The sequence below is a fragment of the Salvelinus namaycush genome, chromosome 23 (assembly GCF_016432855.1).
Source record: "Salvelinus namaycush isolate Seneca chromosome 23, SaNama_1.0, whole genome shotgun sequence".
Lineage (NCBI taxonomy): Eukaryota > Metazoa > Chordata > Actinopteri > Salmoniformes > Salmonidae > Salvelinus > Salvelinus namaycush.
The window spans coordinates 37,606,524-37,627,189 of NC_052329.1; the positions used below are offsets into that span (position 1 = coordinate 37,606,524).

Here is a 20,666-nt window from a genome sequence, read left to right on the forward strand (position 1 = left end):
TTCTAAAGCAAATGTGTTACTTGTACATCCACATTTGTTCAAATTCAGAGGTGCCGTTTGAAGTGACGACCACACCCTTTTATACGTCTAGGTGTGTGTAAAGTATCATTGTCGTTGCAGAGCTGGGACTACACATGAATGTCCACTTCGTAGGGTTCACTCATCTGAGATGGAAATGTAATAGGCCTCTCCATCTCCGTCTCCTCGTCCCGAGACAGTCAAATGTACAGGGGTTTAGGGAGAGGGTGGTGCTGTAGACTTAGGAGGGGTGTTAATAGGAACCGTACTCGTGTAGAGTATCCTTATGAATATCTAGAATGTGGTTGATATGAGGAATAGAGAGCGATGTGCTAGTAGACTTTGCAGGGAAGGTGATGTTTGCCCGGTTGATCATAACCTTATTGTGTGTGGCGATAAGTAAAAAACCAGTTAGGTCGGGACAACTAGTCTGTCTAGGGATAATCCATTCTAGACCTCCCTCCTTCTATTCCCTCGCCGTGTTGAGGTTAGCATCTTTGGAAAGGTCTTCCTTATCACTTGACCTGCAGTACCTTTTATTTTGATTACCAGGGGCCCTGGTGACATGGAGAGCCAGGGAGTGCTTTCAGACAGAGCACTGTCATACCCACATCCCATGGTTGTGATTTTAATCCTATAGGGTCATTTGATGGACGTAGTAGTGGCACTGGACTTAACTTTTGCCATGTAATGTCTTAGCTTTGGAGATCACAAGGTAACATACATGATATCGCAACACCATTCCAGCAGGTTCTTGCAGAATCACAGAGGTTGAGATGGCAATAGATCACCTTGTTCACCATTTACCATCACTGCAGTTTCTGTATTCTATTCACACATACCTATGTTTAATGGAAGTAATACGATTGACAACTTTCATGTGCTGTTGTGGTAGTAAAACAGATGATGCAATAACCAACTCATGAAACTAGATATTGGGTATGGCGGTGTGCGACCTGCTTTATGCACTGATGTACCGAATGTTTGTATTGATGTGGTCCACGGTGGCACTCCTGTCCATTGTATAACCCCGTTGAAAACCAGTGACACACACAGACATCCCTGCGCGCGCGCACACACACACACACACTCACTCACTCACTCACTCACTCACTCACTCACTCACTCACTCACTCACTCACTCACTCACTCACTCACTCACTCACTCACTCACACTCTCTCTCTCTCTCTCTATTGGTTCCATGTAGTCAGTGAACCATTACTCATTTGACATTGGAGAAAAGCACACAAAGCCTGCCTCTGGGAGAAAAGCAATACTATTCAGTTGATCCTTGTCTGTCAGTGTCTTTGTATAATCAAGCCCTCTGTTGATGTATTTGGAAGAATCATGTCGATGAAGAAAATTATTCATAAGGCTAGTTATTGTATCCGTATCTTGTTGTTTGCAGATTCATTGTCCCTTCTGTAACTTTAATCAGAACTGACAATGCACAAAAATACCATCAGTATTTCTTGTGTTACTAAGTACAGAGTTGTCCTTCACTGTTCACTGCTTCAGTATCTCTAGGAGAACACTGGCTGTTCAAGACCCTCAGTATGAGCAGTTCCACAAGCTCTGAGCTCAACTAGCCATGTCTGAACTGAGATCAACAAGCTCTGAGCTCGACTAGCCATGTCTGAGCTGAGATCCACAAGCTCTGAGCTCGACTGGCCATGTCTGACCTGAGATCCACAAGCTCTGAGCTCGACTGGCTATGTCTGAGCTGAGATCCACAAGCTCTGAGCCTGATTGTGCATGCCTGAGCTGCAGCAGTGAGCATGCCCAGTGTAGTGATCCTCTAGAGTCTAGAGGCAGTCGCATAGCCGCAGTGATGCATTGTGGACCGCATGTTATGATAGACTAAAAGCTACAATCAGCTCAAGCCTGCATCACCGTGGCAACTCACCCTGTGAACCAACGTCTCAGGCAACACAGACTAACAGCATGACTGGTAGTATTACGAGTATTATTTACAGCACAGTCTTATTAAGCACCATTTGATACAATCTTATCACACTTGCACAACCATGAAATGAAACAAATGTCATGTGTCTGTCGGTATTGATACCCTGTGCACGTTATGACAGTACACAGGAAGACTTCAATGATGTTTCACTGTTTTACTACTACAGCAAAAACCTGGGAATATGATACAGAGCTATATCTCACGTTCAAGGTTATCAAAATACTTATCTACCATGGGAAATCCAATCAACGCTAATACATGCCATGAATTCTCTGCAGCTCAAATAAGAATACTCCAATTTGCTAATAATGCATTGTAGATTACATTGCCATAAGGTGTATGTATTCAATATAAAGATCTACAATGAAAGTCGGGACAGAAATATAAACATATCCGGTCCTCACATTCTCTGCTTCTTATATAATAGAAGTAATAATCATCTGATTTGATACTAATATGGGTTTCCTGCGGCCCACTGCCAGAGCGACTCCTACTCACACTGCCAAGCCAAGAGTTTGTGAAGTCTGCTCTCTGCTTTCCACATTCCAGTGCAGAGAACACCCCCTGCTCCAACCTGCAGTATACTGTACAGTACAGGTCCTCTGGCCAAACTGCATTTTAAAACTCATTTTCTAAGTTTTAGCCCACCAAGGCCAAGCAAACAAGCAAAAAAAAAGTTGTATCTATTTGAATCCTTATTACAATGGGTGTGCATGTGTAGCCAACTGAAGCTACCCACAGCACAGTATACTCTATAGTCAAATAGATAGGAATTTACTCTGAACTCATAGGTAGCCAGGTTACTGCCTGTTAGGATCATACCACACTTACACAGTTTTCACCCATGATTACTCTACTCCATGGAGCTGTCCAGGGTTCTGAGGGGCTGTTTTCACTCTCTCACTGGCCTCACCCACAGGGTTACTGTCTGTGGGTAGCAGTCCCTAGACGGCCAGGCTCGAATGGCTCAAGTGGCAGTATCATCCTAACTGATGTCTAAGTACAGTGCATTTGCTATTTGTTACTGGGGTTAAAGAGTGCTGTACTTCCATAATGTCTTGCTAAATTGTAACGACCACTGTCAAGCCCAAGCTGAGCATGAGGGCTAATGTGGCTCGTGCAGAGGAAAACAGCTCGCCCTCTCACCCAACAAAACAGACACCCGCTTACCTGTGAGGCGGTCACTGACTGACCCGACTCAACCCCCTCAGTCTCCAACGTGATGCTTCCTTTAAGAACTATAAAGTGAACCCCCTCCTACTCCTCTTTCTGTAATAATGTCCAACGTCCTCCCCTCTCATTAACTATGCACCCCAATTGTTTTTTTCCTCTGGAATTGTAGAAAAATAAAAAGGATATATATACAGGAAATAAAGGTTTGCATAAAAGGAGTTACTGTTGTGGATGTGTCCGTTTGTTGCTGAGGCTGTGGATGAACTTTATTGTTACTACGACCTTGTAACTACCCTACGTAGCACCCTTGAAGACACAGGCTTCCATGTCATTGATACAGGGTTTAGGCAGTAGAATCAGACACTGCCAAGACATCCCATCACTCAAAGTTCATCCCAATCTGATCATTTATTGAAAACAGGCATCCCTTTATCAAACATACCAACAAATACAGACACATTTCTATCTTACACAGACAACCATTTCTACGTAGTAAACAATATTTAAAGAAACACTAAAAGGTTCACAATTTAAATAAAAGACACGCTATTAATTAGAACCTTGTGCAAGTAAAGATTATTCCGATTGCCCACTGGAAATCTGTCGGCACACAGTGAATAGTTCTGACCACCTGAAAGTGTAAAAGTGAATCCATGACGGGATGTACAGTACGGTAAGTCGAGGGGGCTAATGCCCCCTCCAATGACATATAATATGAAGAAAGGGTCACATCACCGTACTTGAGGATCACTTAACATGAGGTAAAATGAGATTTTCAACTGCATGGCACATATACTTCATCAACATATATTTTCATTAAGACATTTCACCCATGGAAAGTTGGGTGAACATGTTGAACATTGTGCAATGCATTTCAATACTCACATAAACATGTGGTCACATTACGACTTTACATTTATAAAACGTGGTCAAGTACAGTAGGTTATGGCGGTCTTCTCGCAACCTCATTGACAAAAAGACAGCAGAGGCACTTGGTGAGAGTCCTGTCTCAAAGTACTTAGCCATGTGGAAAACCCAGGCTTCGTCCCAAACGCCCAGCCTATTCCCTTGATAGTGCACTACTTTGAACCGTAGTGTTCTGATCAAGAGTAGTGCACTATAAAGGCAAAAGGGTGCCATTTCGGACGCAGCCCTAGACCGACTGTCGTCTCCAGCGACAGTGTTACACTACCACGTCAGTGGTCCCTGAGACACCGAAAATGGCACAAGTCACACCGTAAATAACCTGTTATAGTAAAGAAGGAGTGTTGAGTGTGTTCGCGTCCGTGTCTATCTGAGTGTGCGGGCATGTGTGTGTGTGTGTGCGTTTGAGTTATGTATTGTTGTAGGTGTTTTAAATTGCACTTCGAAGAAGATTCCTCTTCTATTCCCATAGCAGAGCTCCATGTAGACCCGCTGAAATCCATTCGGATAACCCAACGCAATAGAGCATTGGCTTTTGGTCATGTGTTGAGGCTTCAAGGGTTTTCCTAGAACAATAAAGTGCACATGGTCAAACCGTTACATAGTGTACGATACACTATTATTAGTCTTGGTTTTCAGGGCAGCAGCATACAACATCTAGACTTCACACAGTACAAAGTCAAAAGAAACACTCTTAAATTACACTAGCTCCTAAATTACACTAGCTCCTTGCCTCTCCTGTGTGAGCGTACATACCTCCATGACAGTGTGGATCCAGTTGAGCATATCGTCCACGTTGCAGTAGACCCCTGGTTGACGCTCTCTGGCACAGCCGATCCCCCAGCTCACCACCCCCACCAGCTGCCATTGTTCTGACAGGTACACCAGAGGACCCCCACTGTCTCCCTACAACACATGACCCAACAGTGGCATTAAGTACACTGGAATTACGCACTATACACGTATGCCAAAGGCCACATTTGAGGGTGGATATTCTATACTCAATAAAGTGGTCTTCTTCCCATTCATTTTTTGACAGGACAAGGCATTGAATGTATTCACGCCAAAAGCTACCTTTGTTTGCTTTGAGAGAAAGAGAAGAGAAACTATCTACTTTAACAGTGGCTTGTAAAAGTATTCAGCCCCGTCACATTTTTCCTATTTTGTTGCCTTACAACCTGGAGTTAAAATTTATTATTGGGGGGTTTGTATCATTTGATTTACACAACATGACTACCACTTTGATATATTTTTTGTGAAACAAAAAAACTTGAGCGTGCATAAGTATTCACCCCCCCCAAAGTCAATACTTTGTAGAGCCACCTTTTGCAGCAATTTCAGCTGCAAGTCTCTTGGGGTATGTCTCTATTAGCTTGGCATATCTAACCACTGGGACTTTCGCCCATTCTTCAAGGCAAAACTGCTCCAGCTCCTTCAAGTTGGATGGGTTCTGCTGGTGTACAGCAATATTTAACTCATACCACAGATTCTCAATTGGATTGAGGTCTGGGCTTTGACTAGGCCATTCCAAGACATATAAATGTTCCCCTTAAACCACTCGAGTGTTGCTTTAGCGGTATGCTTAGGGTCATTGTCCTGCTGGAAGTTGAACCTCCGTACCAGTCTCAAATCTCTGGAAGACTGAAACAGGTTTCCCTCAAGAATATTCCTGTATTTAGCGCCATCTATCATTCCTTCAATTCTGACCAGTTTCCCAGTGCCTGCCGATGAAAAACATCCCCACAGCATGATGATGCCACCACCATGCTTCACTGTGGGGATGGTGTTCTTGGGGTGATGAGAGGTGTTGGGTTTGCGGCAGACATAGCATTTTCCTTGATGGCCAAAAAGCTCAATTTTAGTCTCATCTGATCAGAGTATCTTCTTCCATATATTTGAGGAGTCTCCCACATGCCGTTTGACGAACACCAAACGTGTTTGTTAATTTTGTTCTTTAAGCAATGTTTTTTTTCTGGCCACTCTTCTGCAAAGCCCAGCTCTGTGGAGTGTACGGCTTAAAGTGGTCCTATGGACAGATACTCCAATCTCCACTGTGGAGCTTTGCAGCTCCTTAAGGGTTATCTTTGGTCTCTTTGTTGCCTCTCTGATTAATGCCCTCCTTGCCTGGTCCATGAGTTTTGGTGGGTGGCCCTCTCTTGGCAGGTTTATTGTGGTGTCATATTCTTTCAATTTTTTAAATAATGGATTTAATGGTGCTTCGTGGGATGTTCAAAGTTTCAGATATATTTTTATAACCCAACCCTGATCTGTACTTCTCCACAACTTTGTCCCTGACCTTGCTTGGTGGTGCCCCTTGCTTAGCGGTGTTGCAGACTCTGGGGCCTTTCAGAACAGGTGTATATATACTGAGATCATGTGACAGACCATGTGACACTTAGATTGCACACAGGTGGACTTTATTTAACTAATTATTTGACTTCTGAAGGTAATTGGTTGCACCAGATCTTATTTAGGGGCTTCATAGCAAAGGGGTGAATACATTTGCACGCATCACTTTTCCGTTATTTTTATATACAGTGGGGAGAACAAGTATTTGATAACCTGCAAAATTGGCAGTGTTTCCTACTTACAAAGCATGTAGAGGTCTGTCATTTTTATCATAGGTACACTTCAACTGTGAGAGATGGAATCTAAAACAAAAATCCAGAAAATCATATTGTATGATTTTTAAGTAATTCATTTCCATTTTATTGCATGACATAAGTATTTGATACATCAGAAAAGCAGAACTTAATATTTGGTACAGAAACCTTTGTTTGCAATTACAGAGATCATACGTTTCCTGTAGTTCTTGACCAGGTTTGCACACACTGCAGCAGGGATTTTGGCCCACTCCTCCATACAGACCTTCTCTCGGGGCTGTCGCTGGGCAATATGGACTTTCAGCTCCCTCCAAAGATTTTCTATTGGGTTCAGGTCTGGAGACTGGCTAGGCCACTCCAGGACCTTGAGATGCTTCTTACGGAGCCACTCCTTAGTTGCCCTGGCTGTGTGTTTCAGGTCGTTGTCATGCTGGAAGACCCAGCCACGACCCATCTTCAATGCTCTTACTGAGGGAAGGAGGTTGTTGGCCAAGATCTCGCGATACATGGCCCCATCCATCCTCCCCTCAATACGGTGCAGTCGTCCTGTCCCCTTTGCAGAAAAGCATCCCCAAAGAAAGATGTTTCCACCTCCATGCTTCACGGTTGGGATGGTGTTCTTGGGGTTGTACTCATCCTTCTTCCTCCAAACACGGCGAGTGGAGTTTAGACCAAAAAGCTCTATTTTTGTCTCATCAGACCACATGACCTTCTCCCATTCCTCCTCTGGACCATCCAGATGGTCATTGGAAAACTTCAGACGGGCCTGGACATGCGCTGGCTTGAGCAGGGGGACCTTGCGTGCGCTGCAGGATTTTAATCCATGACGGCGTAGTGTGTTACTAATGGTTTTCTTTGAGACTGTGGTCCCAGCTCTCTTCAGGTCATTGACCAGGTCCTGCCATGTAGTTCTGGGCTGATCCCTCACCTTCCTCATGATCATTGATGCCCCACGAGGTGAGATCTTGCATGGAGCCCCAGACCGAGGGTGATTGACCGTCATCTTGAACTTCTTCCATTTTCTAATAATTGCCCCAACAGTTGTTGTCTTCTCACCAAGCTGCTTGCCTATTGTCCTGTAGCCCATCCCAGCCTTGTGCAGGTCTACAATTTTATCCCTGATGTCCTTACACAGCTCTCTTGGCCATTGTGGAGAGGTTGGAGTCTGTTTGATTGAGTGTGTGGACAGGTGTCTTTTATACAGGTAACGATTTCAAACAGGTGCAGTTAATACAGGTAATGAGTGGAGAACAGGAGGGCTTCTTAAAGAAAAACTAACAGGTCTGTGAGAGCCGGAATTCTTACTGGTTGGTAGGTGATCAAATACTTATGTCATGCAATAAAATGCAAATTAATTACTTAAAAATCATACAATGTGATTTTCTGGATTTTTGATTCCGTCTCTCACAGTTGAAGTGTACCTATGATAAAAATTACAGACCTCTACATGCTTTGTAAGTAGGAAAACCTGCAAAATCGGCAGTGTATCAAATACTTGTTCTCCCCACTGTATATTTTTAAATTAAATTACAGTTTGTAATGCAACAAAATGGGAAAACACCAAGGGGATGAATACTTTTGTAAGGCATTGTACCTGACATGCATCCACTTTGCCCTCCAGGTAACCAGCGCAAAGCATTCTGGGAGTAATTGAGTCACCGTAGACAGTGGGACTGGAGCACTGATCACTGTCTATAAGGGGAATGATAGCCTTCTGGAGGACAGGAGACACTTTACCTGAGGGGAGAGAAAAGGTGACAGAGGGATGAGAAGGAGAATAGGGGATAATCGACTATTAACATTTGAGTACATGTGCTTGTTGGATAGAGATGAAGAGGGTGAGAGAAAGGGAAGGGTAGTTTTGTTTGTTGTATGTTCACCCTTCTCATGGAGGTAGCCCCAGCCCGTCACCGTCATAGAGTCTCCTGCCTTCAGGCCCAGGTTCTTAGGGGGCAAACACACGGGCCGACGAGAGTCTGGTGGAGGAAACTGAACTTCATTGACATCTACTTCCCCATAAATACATCCCAGACTACAATCTAAATATACAGTATTTCCCGAGAGGGATGTCCCATGTTGCAACTCATTGAAATTGACAGTTTGATAAATTGGCCACTAGAGGTCAGAATCTACCCTGAATGCATTCTCTCTTCCTGGAATCTGCTTTTTCAAATACATATTTCCATATCATTGTGTCGTGCTGTAGCGTTAATTTTTGAGAGGGCTGAGAAATGTCCTTCATGGCAAGTCATTCAAAACCAGAATAGGTGGAGGTGGGGCTTTTCTTATGTCTAGCCTTTGCGAAAACTGGAATTGTCCAGCAAATTCAGTGTGTTGCTTAAACGTCACGTTGGGCAAGTGACATACCTCCTACAGTGATGGGTTTGGTTAGCCTCATCATGGCCAGGTCGTAGTCATTGCTGGCTGCATCGTAGTCTCCGTTCAGTATGATCCTGTCTACATATGAGCCTCCCAGGGTGCCCATGTAGGTCCTCCCAGACACCACCTGCCAGCGACTCAGCTCCTTCTTACTACTGTATGACCAGGAGAGAGAAGTTAGCAGCAGGGCCTTGGTCTCTATCACCAGATGCTTAAGCCTATTATACAATTGCAGACCTTGTGGGATTTTCCACGTTGGATGGTCAGAGTTAGATATCGTATGTCTGGTTAAGCTAGTTGTCGATATCCAGAGTAGATATTCACACGTATTCTACAATGTATATATTTTGTATTGGATGTCCAGTGGTACTGACCCAGAGAAGCAGTGTGCTGCTGTGACGACCCAGCGTGAGGACACCAGTGACCCTCCACAGGTGTGTTGTCCGTTCTGCTGCAGGCTCACCTGCCACGGCCAGTCTTCTATAGACGCATCCACACCCCCCACGACACGGTCCGATCGCCCCCGCTCTCCACAGTCTGACACACACAGGGGAAAGAGAGTTTAGTTCCACTGAAGTGTTTTGTGACGTGCTAAGGCACACAAAGGTAGGTTGATGAGTAAATGTAGAATTAGCGCTGGAAGCAAACTCAAAGTAGCCCTTTGGCAGTTAGCGTTGCTACCCGACAGTTAAGTGACACACTCAAGCTACCACTGACCCATTACAAAGTGGCTTGTTGCCTGGATCCTGTTCAGTTTGCCTGCATTCCCCAGTCTCAGTCTTTCTGTCTCACTCTCTTGTATAATTCAACTGCTAGAGAACTTGGATGATTTCCCCAATGAGTAGTCGGAGTGGAGGAGTCTAATAGAGGGGCATAGGGAGGTGACAGAGTGTGAGGTGGCGTATCAGAGGCAGAACTTACCGGAGCAGGTCAGGGAGATCACGGATTCTGAGTTACACACCTGGCTGGAATCACACAGAGAGGGGAATTCAACACACAGTACATTCACATGGTATATAGACACATCACATGTGCTGCATGCAAAGAAACACACCCAAAACACGATTACCAAACATTAAAGGTAAACAAAAGAGTCTGATTCCAGAGTTAATCTTCAGTGTTGGTTCAGATTCTGTCAGACATAAAATACTCGTACTTCTTGTTTCCTCTAATTACAGAAACAAGGATGGGGGAAGAACAGAAACTAAATTGTTTGTGTCAGGAAAACAGAGAGTAGGACACAGTCAGAGACACACATCGAGAGAGAGAGATGACGCAGAGGTGCACATCACAAGTAGAGACAAAAAAAAGGTAACAGAAGGAGGAAAAAGGAGGACAGGTAATCTGTTTTTCCAGTGCCTGGTGCTGTTTTAGAGTAGACAGACAGGGCGGTGCCATCCCATCTGTCATCAGTGGCAGTCATGCATTCCATTCGTCATGTCACAACTGCCTGAGCCTAAACTGGCATCTTACTACAAACAGTGGCAGTGGGATGGGAGCGAACCAACACAAACACTGCATAGTAAACAGTACGACAGTGATGCAGGCATGGTCAACGTAGTCATGTACTTGTTTTTTTTACCTTTATTTTCCAAGGCAGGTCAATTAAGAACGAATGACTATTTACAATTGAAAATAAGACGAGTATCATAAAACAAGTACAGACAGAAGTACCCAAAGTGGGTAACATTTATTTTGACTTGTTTCAATTCTCCATTTACTGCACCGATCAAGATAATTATCCAACCATATTGATACCAAGACACTGTGCACATTTTTTTACTGATACAGTTCCGTTCCCCTTTTCATAGCTGGAAAGTGTCAGAGTGAATATCAGAATACAGTAGACCGTAACACCACAGTAACAGGCTCAATATGACCCATCTTCTAATACTTACCGGTCAATGACAGTCTGGTAAATGGGGGTGGTTTCAGCTGCGACCCTGACCCCTGAGAACGGTCCTGTCTTCAGGGACGAGGACAAGTTCTCCACTGAGATACTACTACTGTTGGGTTTACTGTGGGAACGAGTGGAGACAGAGAGACATTTAAGAGAAACTCAATATGTTAAGGGGGAAACTGTAGCTAAGCTGCTGGGTGAGCAGTGAGTGAGTGAGTTAGGGAGAGAGGAGACCCACTAGGTGTAGCCCAGCTGCTGACAGGCTTTCTCTGTGTGCTGCTGGGTCCAGTTCTCACTACACACACTCCTCCATCCTGTCCCGGCACTGTAGATCTGGAGAACCCTCTGCTCAGAGACCAGACGCACTGCAGAGAGCGAGAGCGAGAGAGAGAACGCAGAGGTGCGCATCACAAATAGAGAGAGACAGGAAAAGGAAAGTAAGAGACCGAGAGAGAAAAAAAAGAGATGAGATTAAACATATAGAAGTGACAGAGACAGATGTATAAAGATATATGAATGGAGTGGTGCGTGTGAGTACCTGTCCATACCTGTGTGTGTGTGTGTGTGTGTGTGTGTGTGTGTGTGTGTGTGTGTGTGTGTGTGTGTGTGTGTGTGTGTGTGTGTGTGTGTGTGTGTGTGTGTGTGTGTTTGTGCATGTGTGTGTGTGTGTGTGTGTGCGTTTACCTGGGAAGGTAGTGTTGACCGTCATGCTGGCCACACAGGTGAGCTCGTCCTCTCCTCCTGAACAGTCTGCCATCCCATCACATGCTTTTTCCAGGGGAATGAACTTCACTGACCGGGAGCAGAAGAAGAACTTACTGTTGATCAGCTGTGCGACTGAGGACAGAAAGGAAAGGGGAAAGAGGGATGAAAGGAGGAGAGAGTACAGAAGACAGGGACAGGTTATTCAAATATCATGTTTGCTGACTTTTAAAAAAAAGCCCCAACGTTTTGTGGAATCACATTCCATAATGTTGCTATGGTTTCATTGTGAATCATTGAGCATTTGTACAGGGGAGAAGTACTAGTATGTCTTGTGTTAGCTAAGGGGGAGGAGAGGGTGTAGAGGTGGGTTTGCGTCCCAAACGGCAACCTATGCCCGACATAGTGCACTACTTTTGACTGCACTACTCTTGATCCTTATGGGCCCTGTTCAAAAGTAGTGCACTGTGTAGGGAATAGGGTGCCGTCTGGGATGCAGAGATGATGGGTTTCGAAGCTGGACTCACTGAAGTAGCCAGCCGTGGCCAGGATCCCCAGCACTACCAGTACCATCAACACGGTGATCAGGACCCTCTTCCTCGACGAGGACTTCTCTTTCTGGGAGTTCAGAGCCGTCATGGGCTTTCGTTTCCTACCAGGCCGTACTTCAACTGGGGGAGAGGAAGACGGAACAATCAGGATTTTGTAGCTATTTAAAAACACAGACACATGCGACTAAAGCATAATTGGACCGTATATTATTGCATATTAAGTAATACTTGTACAATATGATTTCAAAATTAATCAATTCCACTACAATGGCTTACCTTGTTGCCTAGGATTTAATGGTATATTGCCTTCTTCAGCAAGGCAGGTGTCAGTCTGGCGAGAGAGAGACGACAGATTGAGAGATAGGGGATCATACTGTGCTCGGTGCAGAATGTGGGACATTATGTAAGAGTTTGTGAGGTCCTAGGGTCGAGAGAGGGGAGGCATGACAGACTGGATCGGGAACACTCGCACATGGAACAGTGTGCCTCCCATCAACGTTGTGTGTGACTGTCATGCTGTGAGCTGTGAGCACAATTGCTGTGAGCACAATTCCCAGGCCCATCTGACACAAAGACAGAGATAGTTGTATGACACATCCTCAGGTGTGGTACTCTGCTCAATGTGTAGTTGCTTTATACTGTGTTATTCCACTCCGTTAAAGGACAATAGAGCTTGAATGGTGGAGCATGCTATACACACAGCATTCTAATCACGCACGCTATAAACCACTTAATTCAAGTTATGCAATTGACAGCTCTGCCCCCCCCAGCTTTACAAATCTATTGTTTTATAGAAGACGCGCTCGGTTGACTGTTCTCTATATGACAATGTGTTCATGCTGATAGAATCATTCAAGTGCACAGCAAGCACAAGTACCCGCCATCATAACTGTCATGAGTCATAGCTTCAGTGAACGAAACCTGCTCACTAGTGAAACAGCCATCACGACCAAAAACAACAACATCCCAAAATACCAATGACTCAAACAGTCTGTTAGGCATCTACAGTATCGGCTATTCTGTCCAATCTCGCCAACTGGTCCACAAATACTTTACAAATCTGTCGCCACACTAATACATTGCATGTACAGTCTACGGACTGTCTGACACACTCAGCAACAGTGAACCCAAGTCCTTTTGAGACTGAGGCTGTCCTAACATGGACACCGCCACACAGTACACCATCCCGCAGATATGGAGGGTTATACTGTACGGAGGGACAAGACAGGTGGTGGCTATAGTGAGGGACAGGGCTCTTAGTGGCTGGGTAAAAACACTGCTTAACTGCTGTTGGTCTTCTGTAGTTAGAGTTGTCAGTGCTTTTGTTCACAGACTTACCATTACAGAAACAAAACAGGTTCAAGTTTGTTAAATATAACCCAAAATCAAAGGCTTGTCTGTATGTGTTGACATGAAGCAATACGATAGTGAGCCATTCTCAAATGGTATTTAAAAAAATATATATATATGTGTCCCGTAATTTCACTTTTACAATTCAGTTGCGAGTGAAATCCCTTCATCTGCATGAAGTCTTCCTGTCTATTCTCCATGGAGACGGTCTGGTCTAATATTGGTACCTAAAACAGAGGGTTCTAGCAACACAGAGAAGAAGAATAGCAAAACAACCTCAACTTGGGGAGAAAAGGGGAAGTGAGATATACATATGCTGTTCATTTAACTGACCACAATCCTAAACAGTTGAAGACACTCCCTGGGGAACATGTTGTTTGCCCTAGCACTGCACAGCTGATTCAAATAACCAACTCATCATCAAGCGTTTGTCTTTTTTGAATCAGCTGTATAGTGTTAAAGCAACAAAAAACAAGACATACTGTAAGCTTTTTACCTGACTGGCTTTTCAAATACGGCTTGACATGTAGCCTAAAACTTTTTGTCGGAAGCAGTAACTCCCCATTTCTGAATTATTTGTACCTAGGCATGGGTCGATAACTCGCTAACTGCTGCTTTGCGGTCTGATCTGAAAAACGCGTTCACTCGCCAGTGATTGAAAAACCGCTCGGGGGCTACACCCACCAGTATAAATCTTCCCCATTGCGTTCTGGCTCTGCCTGCAACAAAATCAAAGACTCAATCTTGCAAAGTTAGATTTGTTCTGGTTTGGTGCATTGAAAAGTGTCTGATGTAATGTTGATTCGATCACCGAAAAAAAGTTGATCTATAATATAGTGCAAACTAACAGGGTGAACTCAGTGAAGTTCAATCGCTTGGGTCTGTCTCTGCGCTGCATGGCATTTCTTCTGTGCGGTATTCCCGCAGGAGGTGCGCGGCCGCGAACGCGCGCAATTTAGAGGGAACAGTGCTCACTGTATGTAAGTGATCATTTGAATGACACACACACATACACACACAGACAGACAGACAGACAGACAGACAGACAGACAGACAGACAGACAGACAGACAGACAGACAGACAGAGAAAGCTCCTGTATGATTTGCATGAGTCATGGAGACGTTGGTGGAACTCTCCACGTAGATGTACTGTAGACAGGAACTAATCTAGGTCAATATGAGCAGATTATGAGAAAAGGAAATATGGTTACAAAGAGAGAAGGAGAGAAAGAAAGAATGGATGTTAGAGTACAGAGGTGGGAGAAGAGGAAGGTCAGCCAGTTCAACATAAAATGTGACTATACACATCTCGGAGCCGACAGCTGACTGACCAGTACCAAACAGAACCAAAATACCTGCATTGTTTCATCAAAGTTGACCAGCAATATACAGTACATAGCAAACTATCGAAAATAGGGACTCCTAGTGATTTGTAGACCACATATAAACTATAGGTCACTAACTGCAGGCCGCACACATTCATTTGCTGAAATATATTATTTGAGGATCGCCTACTTTGCAACAAGATATCTAAAAACAACATTATAAAATGGCAGAGACACAACCCGAACCGGAATCACACAATCCATGTCAATGGTGACCTCCGTGCAAGAATTCACTTTGACAGACAGTTGGCATAAATTTACAACACGGGTGGAATAAAATCAGAGAGAGAGAGAGAGAGAGAGAGGGGGAGGTGGGTATGCAAATGGGAATGCGTGTGTGAGGGAGCGAGACAGAGGTGTGTTCAGGTCGTTTGGCCCATGCAGGATAGTGAACAATGGGACTAGACCCAGTTTGCATTGAGAAAGCATCTGTGGAAGCAGAACTGGGTCACAGAAGGTTTAACCGATAAAATCAATTGGCATGTTTCGCTTTAGTGTATAAAAAGGTGCTCTCTCTTCATTGTGATTTGTATTTTAAAGTGCCAGCAGCTTACCACCCTACATACCACTGCTGGTTTGCTTCTGAAGCTTAGCAGGGTCGGTCCTGGTTGTACCCTGGATGGGAGACCAGATGCTGCTGGAAGTGGTGTTGGAGGGCCAGAAGGATGCACCCTTTCCTCTGGTCTAAAAAAAAATGTCCCAACGCTCCAGGGCAGTGATTGGGGACATTGCCCTGTGCAGGGTGCCGTCTTTTGGATGGGACGTGAAACGGGTGTCCTGGCTAAATTCCCAATCTGGCCCTCATACGGTCACCTAATCATCCCCAGTTTACGATTGGCTCATTCATCCCTCTCCTCTCCCCTGTAACTATTCCCCATGTTGTTGCTGTAAATGAGAACGTGTTCTCAGTCAACTTACCTGGTAAATGCAAAAAAATATATATATATTAAATAATATTTAAGCAACAAAGACCTTTATAGAAGCTACACGTGAGTTGTAATCAAAGGCAGGGATCTCCAACAACACAGATTTGCATGAGCACCCACAGGCATACACACACAAACGCACATGAGTTTCCTACACAAACTGATCACTGGTCACTTAGCATTTCTGCCACCAACGACAGATGTGTACAATCACAAGAACCCTAATCTATGTCTATTTCACACTTTTACACTACCGGTCAAAAGTTTTAGAACATCTACTCATTCAAGGGTTTTTCTTTTTTTGTTGTTGCTATTTTCTACATTATAGAATAATAGTGAAGACATCAAAACATCACATTTTCCATATTGACTGACCTTCATGTCTTAAAGTAATGATGGACTGTCGTTTCTCTTTGCTTATTTGAGATGTCCGTGCCATAATATGGACATAGTCTTTTACCAGATAGGGCTATCTTCTGTATACCCCGTTACCTTGTCACAACACAACTGATTGGCTCAAACGCATTAAGGAGGAAAGTAATTCTACAAATGAACTTTTAACAATATTTTGGTTACTACATGATTCCATATGTGTTATTTCATAGTTTTGATGTCTTCACTATTATTCTACAATGTAAAACCTTTGACCGGTAGTGTAGAACTCACAAAAATGTGATATTGTCAGCAGAGACACAGTAATACTTTAACATGGTAATACTTTAAAATGCACTTGAGGATTGCTTGCTTTGCAAGGGACTATTTGCATGTATAACAATTGTTCACTAAAACACACAGACGTTTATACACAGGTAAACATGGGCATGTTATCCCATGTGTTTTCCCTAAAGTCCCATCACTGTGAACCTGTAAACCACTGCTGTGCGCGTCCACAGTAAGAGCTGAGTGACAGGTGATCAATACTACTCCACAAGTGAATAGCCTGAACCCCTATTTTCCCAAACTGTAGTCTCCATCTCTACTCACATTCATGGTGTAGAAGTCCCCTCTCAGCTGGCCCAGATCACAGGGTATAGAGGATTCACTGTCCTTCGGTCTCTGGATCAAGTAAAACTCCCTTCAACAGTCTCTCCCTTCCCCTTGTCTTGTGCCTTCTCTCCCTCTACTTCTGAAGTTCGACCTCTCACAATTCTGTGCCGGTCCGTATGGTTATTCTGTCTCCCTATCTTTCTCTCTCGTCCTTCTCGTACCCTATTCGTTGTCCCTCAATTCACAGGCAGTGAAACTTGCAAGCCGCCTAATCATGCAGGCCGCCTAACTTGTCCTGCTGCTGTAAAAATCTGCTGCTGTATTAATGACTGCCGATGTGTTTCTGTGTGTGTCCGTGCTGCTGAAATCCACATGGATTTGTTGTGGATGACCCAGCCCCTGCTGACAAAACGACACCCAACTAGTATCTGTAATAGGACACCTAATGCCTTGGTCTCTCTACCTGCATACCTCCTCTCTCTCTCTCTCTCCTCCCACAAACGGCCTTTCCTGATTCGGTGGATCTTTGTAGCTCTAGCTCTGTGCTTTTCTGTTCTTCTCCCTCTCGTTCATGAATGTATGAGAAACAAACACAGACACACAGGAACAGTCACACGAGCACAGACTGACAAACACGCACGCACGCACGCACGCTCGCACACACACACCTTCAAACACAAACACCAGTTTGTGTAGTGAGATGCCTTCAGGTCAGGTCGTGGGCCAGTCCTGTCATGTTGGTATCAGTTGGAGCTCCAGTCTGGCGTTGCTGTCTGAGCCAGAGGACATATGCTTCTTAACCCAGAAATGGACACGTGATCACAATAATATTTTGGGACAGAAACGTGTTTATACTGTAACTCCTCTTTTTTGAAACCCTCCTCACTAGGGGATTTGACAGTCATATTGCTAAAAGCTTGATACAATATCCCCCCACCCCTCAGGCTATATGTGGTACATGGGGGAACTTCCTGTAAATGTTTGAATTGTGCCAGTGGAGTAAAGGATCGGGCAGTTTCCTTGTACTGGATTCTCAACATTTCCTTCTTTCCAGTCAATGGTCAACAATACAGTAGGTCCACTTCTCTTTGATTTCAACTAACGGCTCCATTACATACTGTAAGTGATTCATAACTCAATAACCTACTTTCCTATGAGACACTTTGCAGACCTATGTGGTTTCGTATTGTCCGAGAGAGAGAGAGAGAGAGAGAGAGAGAGAGAGAGAGAGAGAGAGAGAGAGAGAGAGAGAGAGAGAAAGAGAAAGAGAGAGAGAGAGAATAAAAGAGAGGATAAAAGAGATTGGTCCTCTGTTGAGAACAGAAGCTGATTGTAATCTATGATGACCCAACCTGTTAAGAGCTGTGACCCCTGACCCTCTCACCACACTACTTCTTCCCTCTTCAGAACGAGGAAGTAATGCAGTTGCCGAGATTTCTATTGGTTTTAAAGTTCACTAGGGCATGGCCTCCTAATGAGCCTGACTCCCTGTCAAGATGTCTATTGAATAATACATTCATAATATTATTTTTATTTAACATTTATTTAACTAGACAAGTCAGTTAAGAACAAATTCTTATTTACAATGACGGCCTAACCCGGCCGAACCCTAACCCGGACGACACTGGGCCAATTGTGCGCCGCCTTATGTCAGAAATAGATAACAAATGGGTGATACACAGTACAGTGTAATCAACATATCACCATTAATTGTCCATGTTATTGTCACCCACCTATGTGATTAACATGTTCAGATGCTGAAAAAGAGGGAAGGAGGGAGACCGAGATAGTGAGTTAGGGATTCGTAAAACATGTGAAGAAAGAAAATAGAGATTTGAACCACAGCAATGACACAATCTGACCGTGTCAAACTACAGGTCCTTTCACTGTCAAACATCCCCTCCTCTCCATCACAACAGACACACTTTCCACGAGGTCGATTCGTGGGGCGTCGGGGTGCATTTTTCATGTACACTATGCACGCATAGTCTGTGCTGAACAGTCTGAGATGGGTTAAATATTAACCATACTGATACAGCTGAGCTAATGTTACCCTCGCTGCTCTAGTTAGATCTGTGGAGTTGTTTATTGTTGTATCCCATTAAACACAATGTCTAACCTTGAGTATCTCACAAACAGTATCTTAGATCTCATTGCGAGCTCATTTTGAACGGAGGCATTGACAAACCTATTACTGCGGATAATATTAGCGACCTGGCCTGGCTTCTGTTGAACAGACACACCAAACTTGGTGAGGTTCAACAACCGTTTAACCCCTTGGATGCTGTGTAACAGCTCGTTCAATCGCAAGACTGTCATGTGGAAAGAAGGTCTAGTCTGCACAAGCAACGGTGCCCCCCCCCCCCCCCGCATGATTTCGTGACACCAGCATACTCAACAATAGATGATGTGACAACATTGACATGACCAATATGTGTCACTTACATGAGGTTAACCAGTCCCTGTTGCCTGTCAGTCCTGTACCCTCAGTCCTGATCAGGTGGTCTCTGGTTGGGGTCAGTGTTTGCCTGGTGGTCTCTGGTTGTTGGGGTCAGTGTTTGCCTGGTGGTCTCTGGTTGTTGGGGTCAGGGTTTGCCTGGTGGTCTCTGGTTGTTGGGGTCAGTGTTTGCCTGGTGGTCTCTGGTTGTTGGGGTCAGGGTTTGCCTGGTGGTCTCTGGTTGTTGGGGTCAGTGTTTGCCTGGTGGTCTTCAGCGATCAACCTGGATGCTCATAATAAGACTGCGGAGCTAGGTGTGAGCTTTGAGTATGGTTGCCTTTCCCTCTGTCCCTACACTGTTAAATACACACGTTTTCGATCTCATAGTCTAGCCTCTCCGCTTGCTTCCTTCCCTCTCTCTCTGTTTGAAGTGTTGCTCGAGCCTGCCTCCCTCGGGAGCAGCCTTCAAAGTATTCCTTTTATGTGATCCCACTTCTCTCTCCCTCTGTGTTTATTTTAGATTTTATTTGGCTTGGTTGAATGAGAATGAGTCCAGGGAAATGATTAACATATTCAGACGAGTTTCTGGTCAGTGTGTTGTGTTGCCTCACTCTCACATTACGCACCACCTGTGTCTGTGTGCTAGAGGTATTCAATGTAAGGGAACAGTTCAGGGAAAATGATGCCCTGTAATGATGTTATTCATGTTATTTAACATCAAGGCTAAAATAGATGACATAGGACTTTGTGTGTTATATACAGTGCATTCGGAAAGTATTCAGACCCCTTCCCCTTTTCCACATTTTCTTACGCTACAGCCTTGTTCTAAAATTGATAAAATACTTTTTTTTGCTCATCAATCTATACACAATTTCCCATAATGACAAACCATAATGGTTTTTAGACATTTTTGCACATTTATTGAAAATAAAAAACAGAAACGCCTTATTTACATAAGTATTCAGACCCTTTGCTATGAGACTCGAAAATGAGCTCAGGCGCATCATGTTTCCATTGATCATCCTTGAGATGTTTCTACAACTTGATTGGAGTCCACCTGTGGTAAATTCAATTGATTGGATGATTTGGAAAGGCACACACCTGTCTATATAAGGTCCCATAGTTGACAGTGCATGTCAGAGCAAAAACCAAGCCATGAGGTTGAATTATTTGTCCGTAGAGCTCCGAGACAGGATTGTGTCACATGACAGCCCATTGGAGTTTGCCAAAAGGCACCTAAAGGACTCTCAGACCATGAGAAACAAGGTCTCTGGTCTGATGAAACCAATATTGAACTCTTTGGCCTGAATGCCAAGAGCGACGTCTGAAGGAAACCTGGCCCTGTCCCTACGGTGAAGCATGGT

At 44.2% G+C, this 20,666-nt stretch overlaps 1 protein-coding gene across 4 annotated transcripts; it reads right to left on the reverse strand.

Annotated features, from left to right (window-relative positions):
- Positions 1–3,541: 3,541 nt before the first annotated feature.
- Positions 3,542–19,775, reverse strand: tmprss4a (transmembrane serine protease 4a). Of its 4 annotated transcripts, none has more exons than XM_038961567.1 (13): positions 19,311–19,775; positions 12,494–12,548; positions 12,194–12,337; positions 11,649–11,801; positions 11,203–11,329; positions 10,963–11,082; positions 9,986–10,029; positions 9,439–9,601; positions 9,053–9,219; positions 8,566–8,661; positions 8,280–8,422; positions 4,839–4,988; positions 3,542–4,648 (listed from the first exon to the last, which is right to left on the reverse strand). In XM_038961567.1, exons 3-13 carry the CDS (start codon positions 12,303–12,305, stop codon positions 4,637–4,639), a joined length of 1,287 nt encoding a protein of 428 aa, XP_038817495.1. In that variant the 5' UTR covers positions 12,306–12,337; positions 12,494–12,548; positions 19,311–19,775; the 3' UTR covers positions 3,542–4,636. The 4 variants fall into 4 exon arrangements, with proteins under 4 accessions (XP_038817495.1, XP_038817493.1, XP_038817492.1 ...); XM_038961565.1 differs by lacking the exon at positions 19,311–19,775 and adding an exon at positions 16,863–17,340; XM_038961564.1 differs by lacking the exon at positions 19,311–19,775 and having other exon boundaries at positions 12,494–15,504.
- Positions 19,776–20,666: the final 891 nt, after the last annotated feature.

Coding starts and splice junctions, on each gene's coding strand:
- tmprss4a (XM_038961564.1), bottom strand. CDS start 12,617: ATGTCCCACATTCTGCACCGAGCACAGTATGATCCCCTATCTCTCAAT. Junction 12,338..12,493: donor ATTAAATCCTAGGCAACAAG/GTAAGCCATTGT, acceptor CCTCTCCCCCAG/TTGAAGTACGGCCTGGTAGG. Junction 9,602..9,985: donor GATCTCCCTGACCTGCTCCG/GTAAGTTCTGCC, acceptor TGTGTGTGTCAG/ACTGTGGAGAGCGGGGGCGA.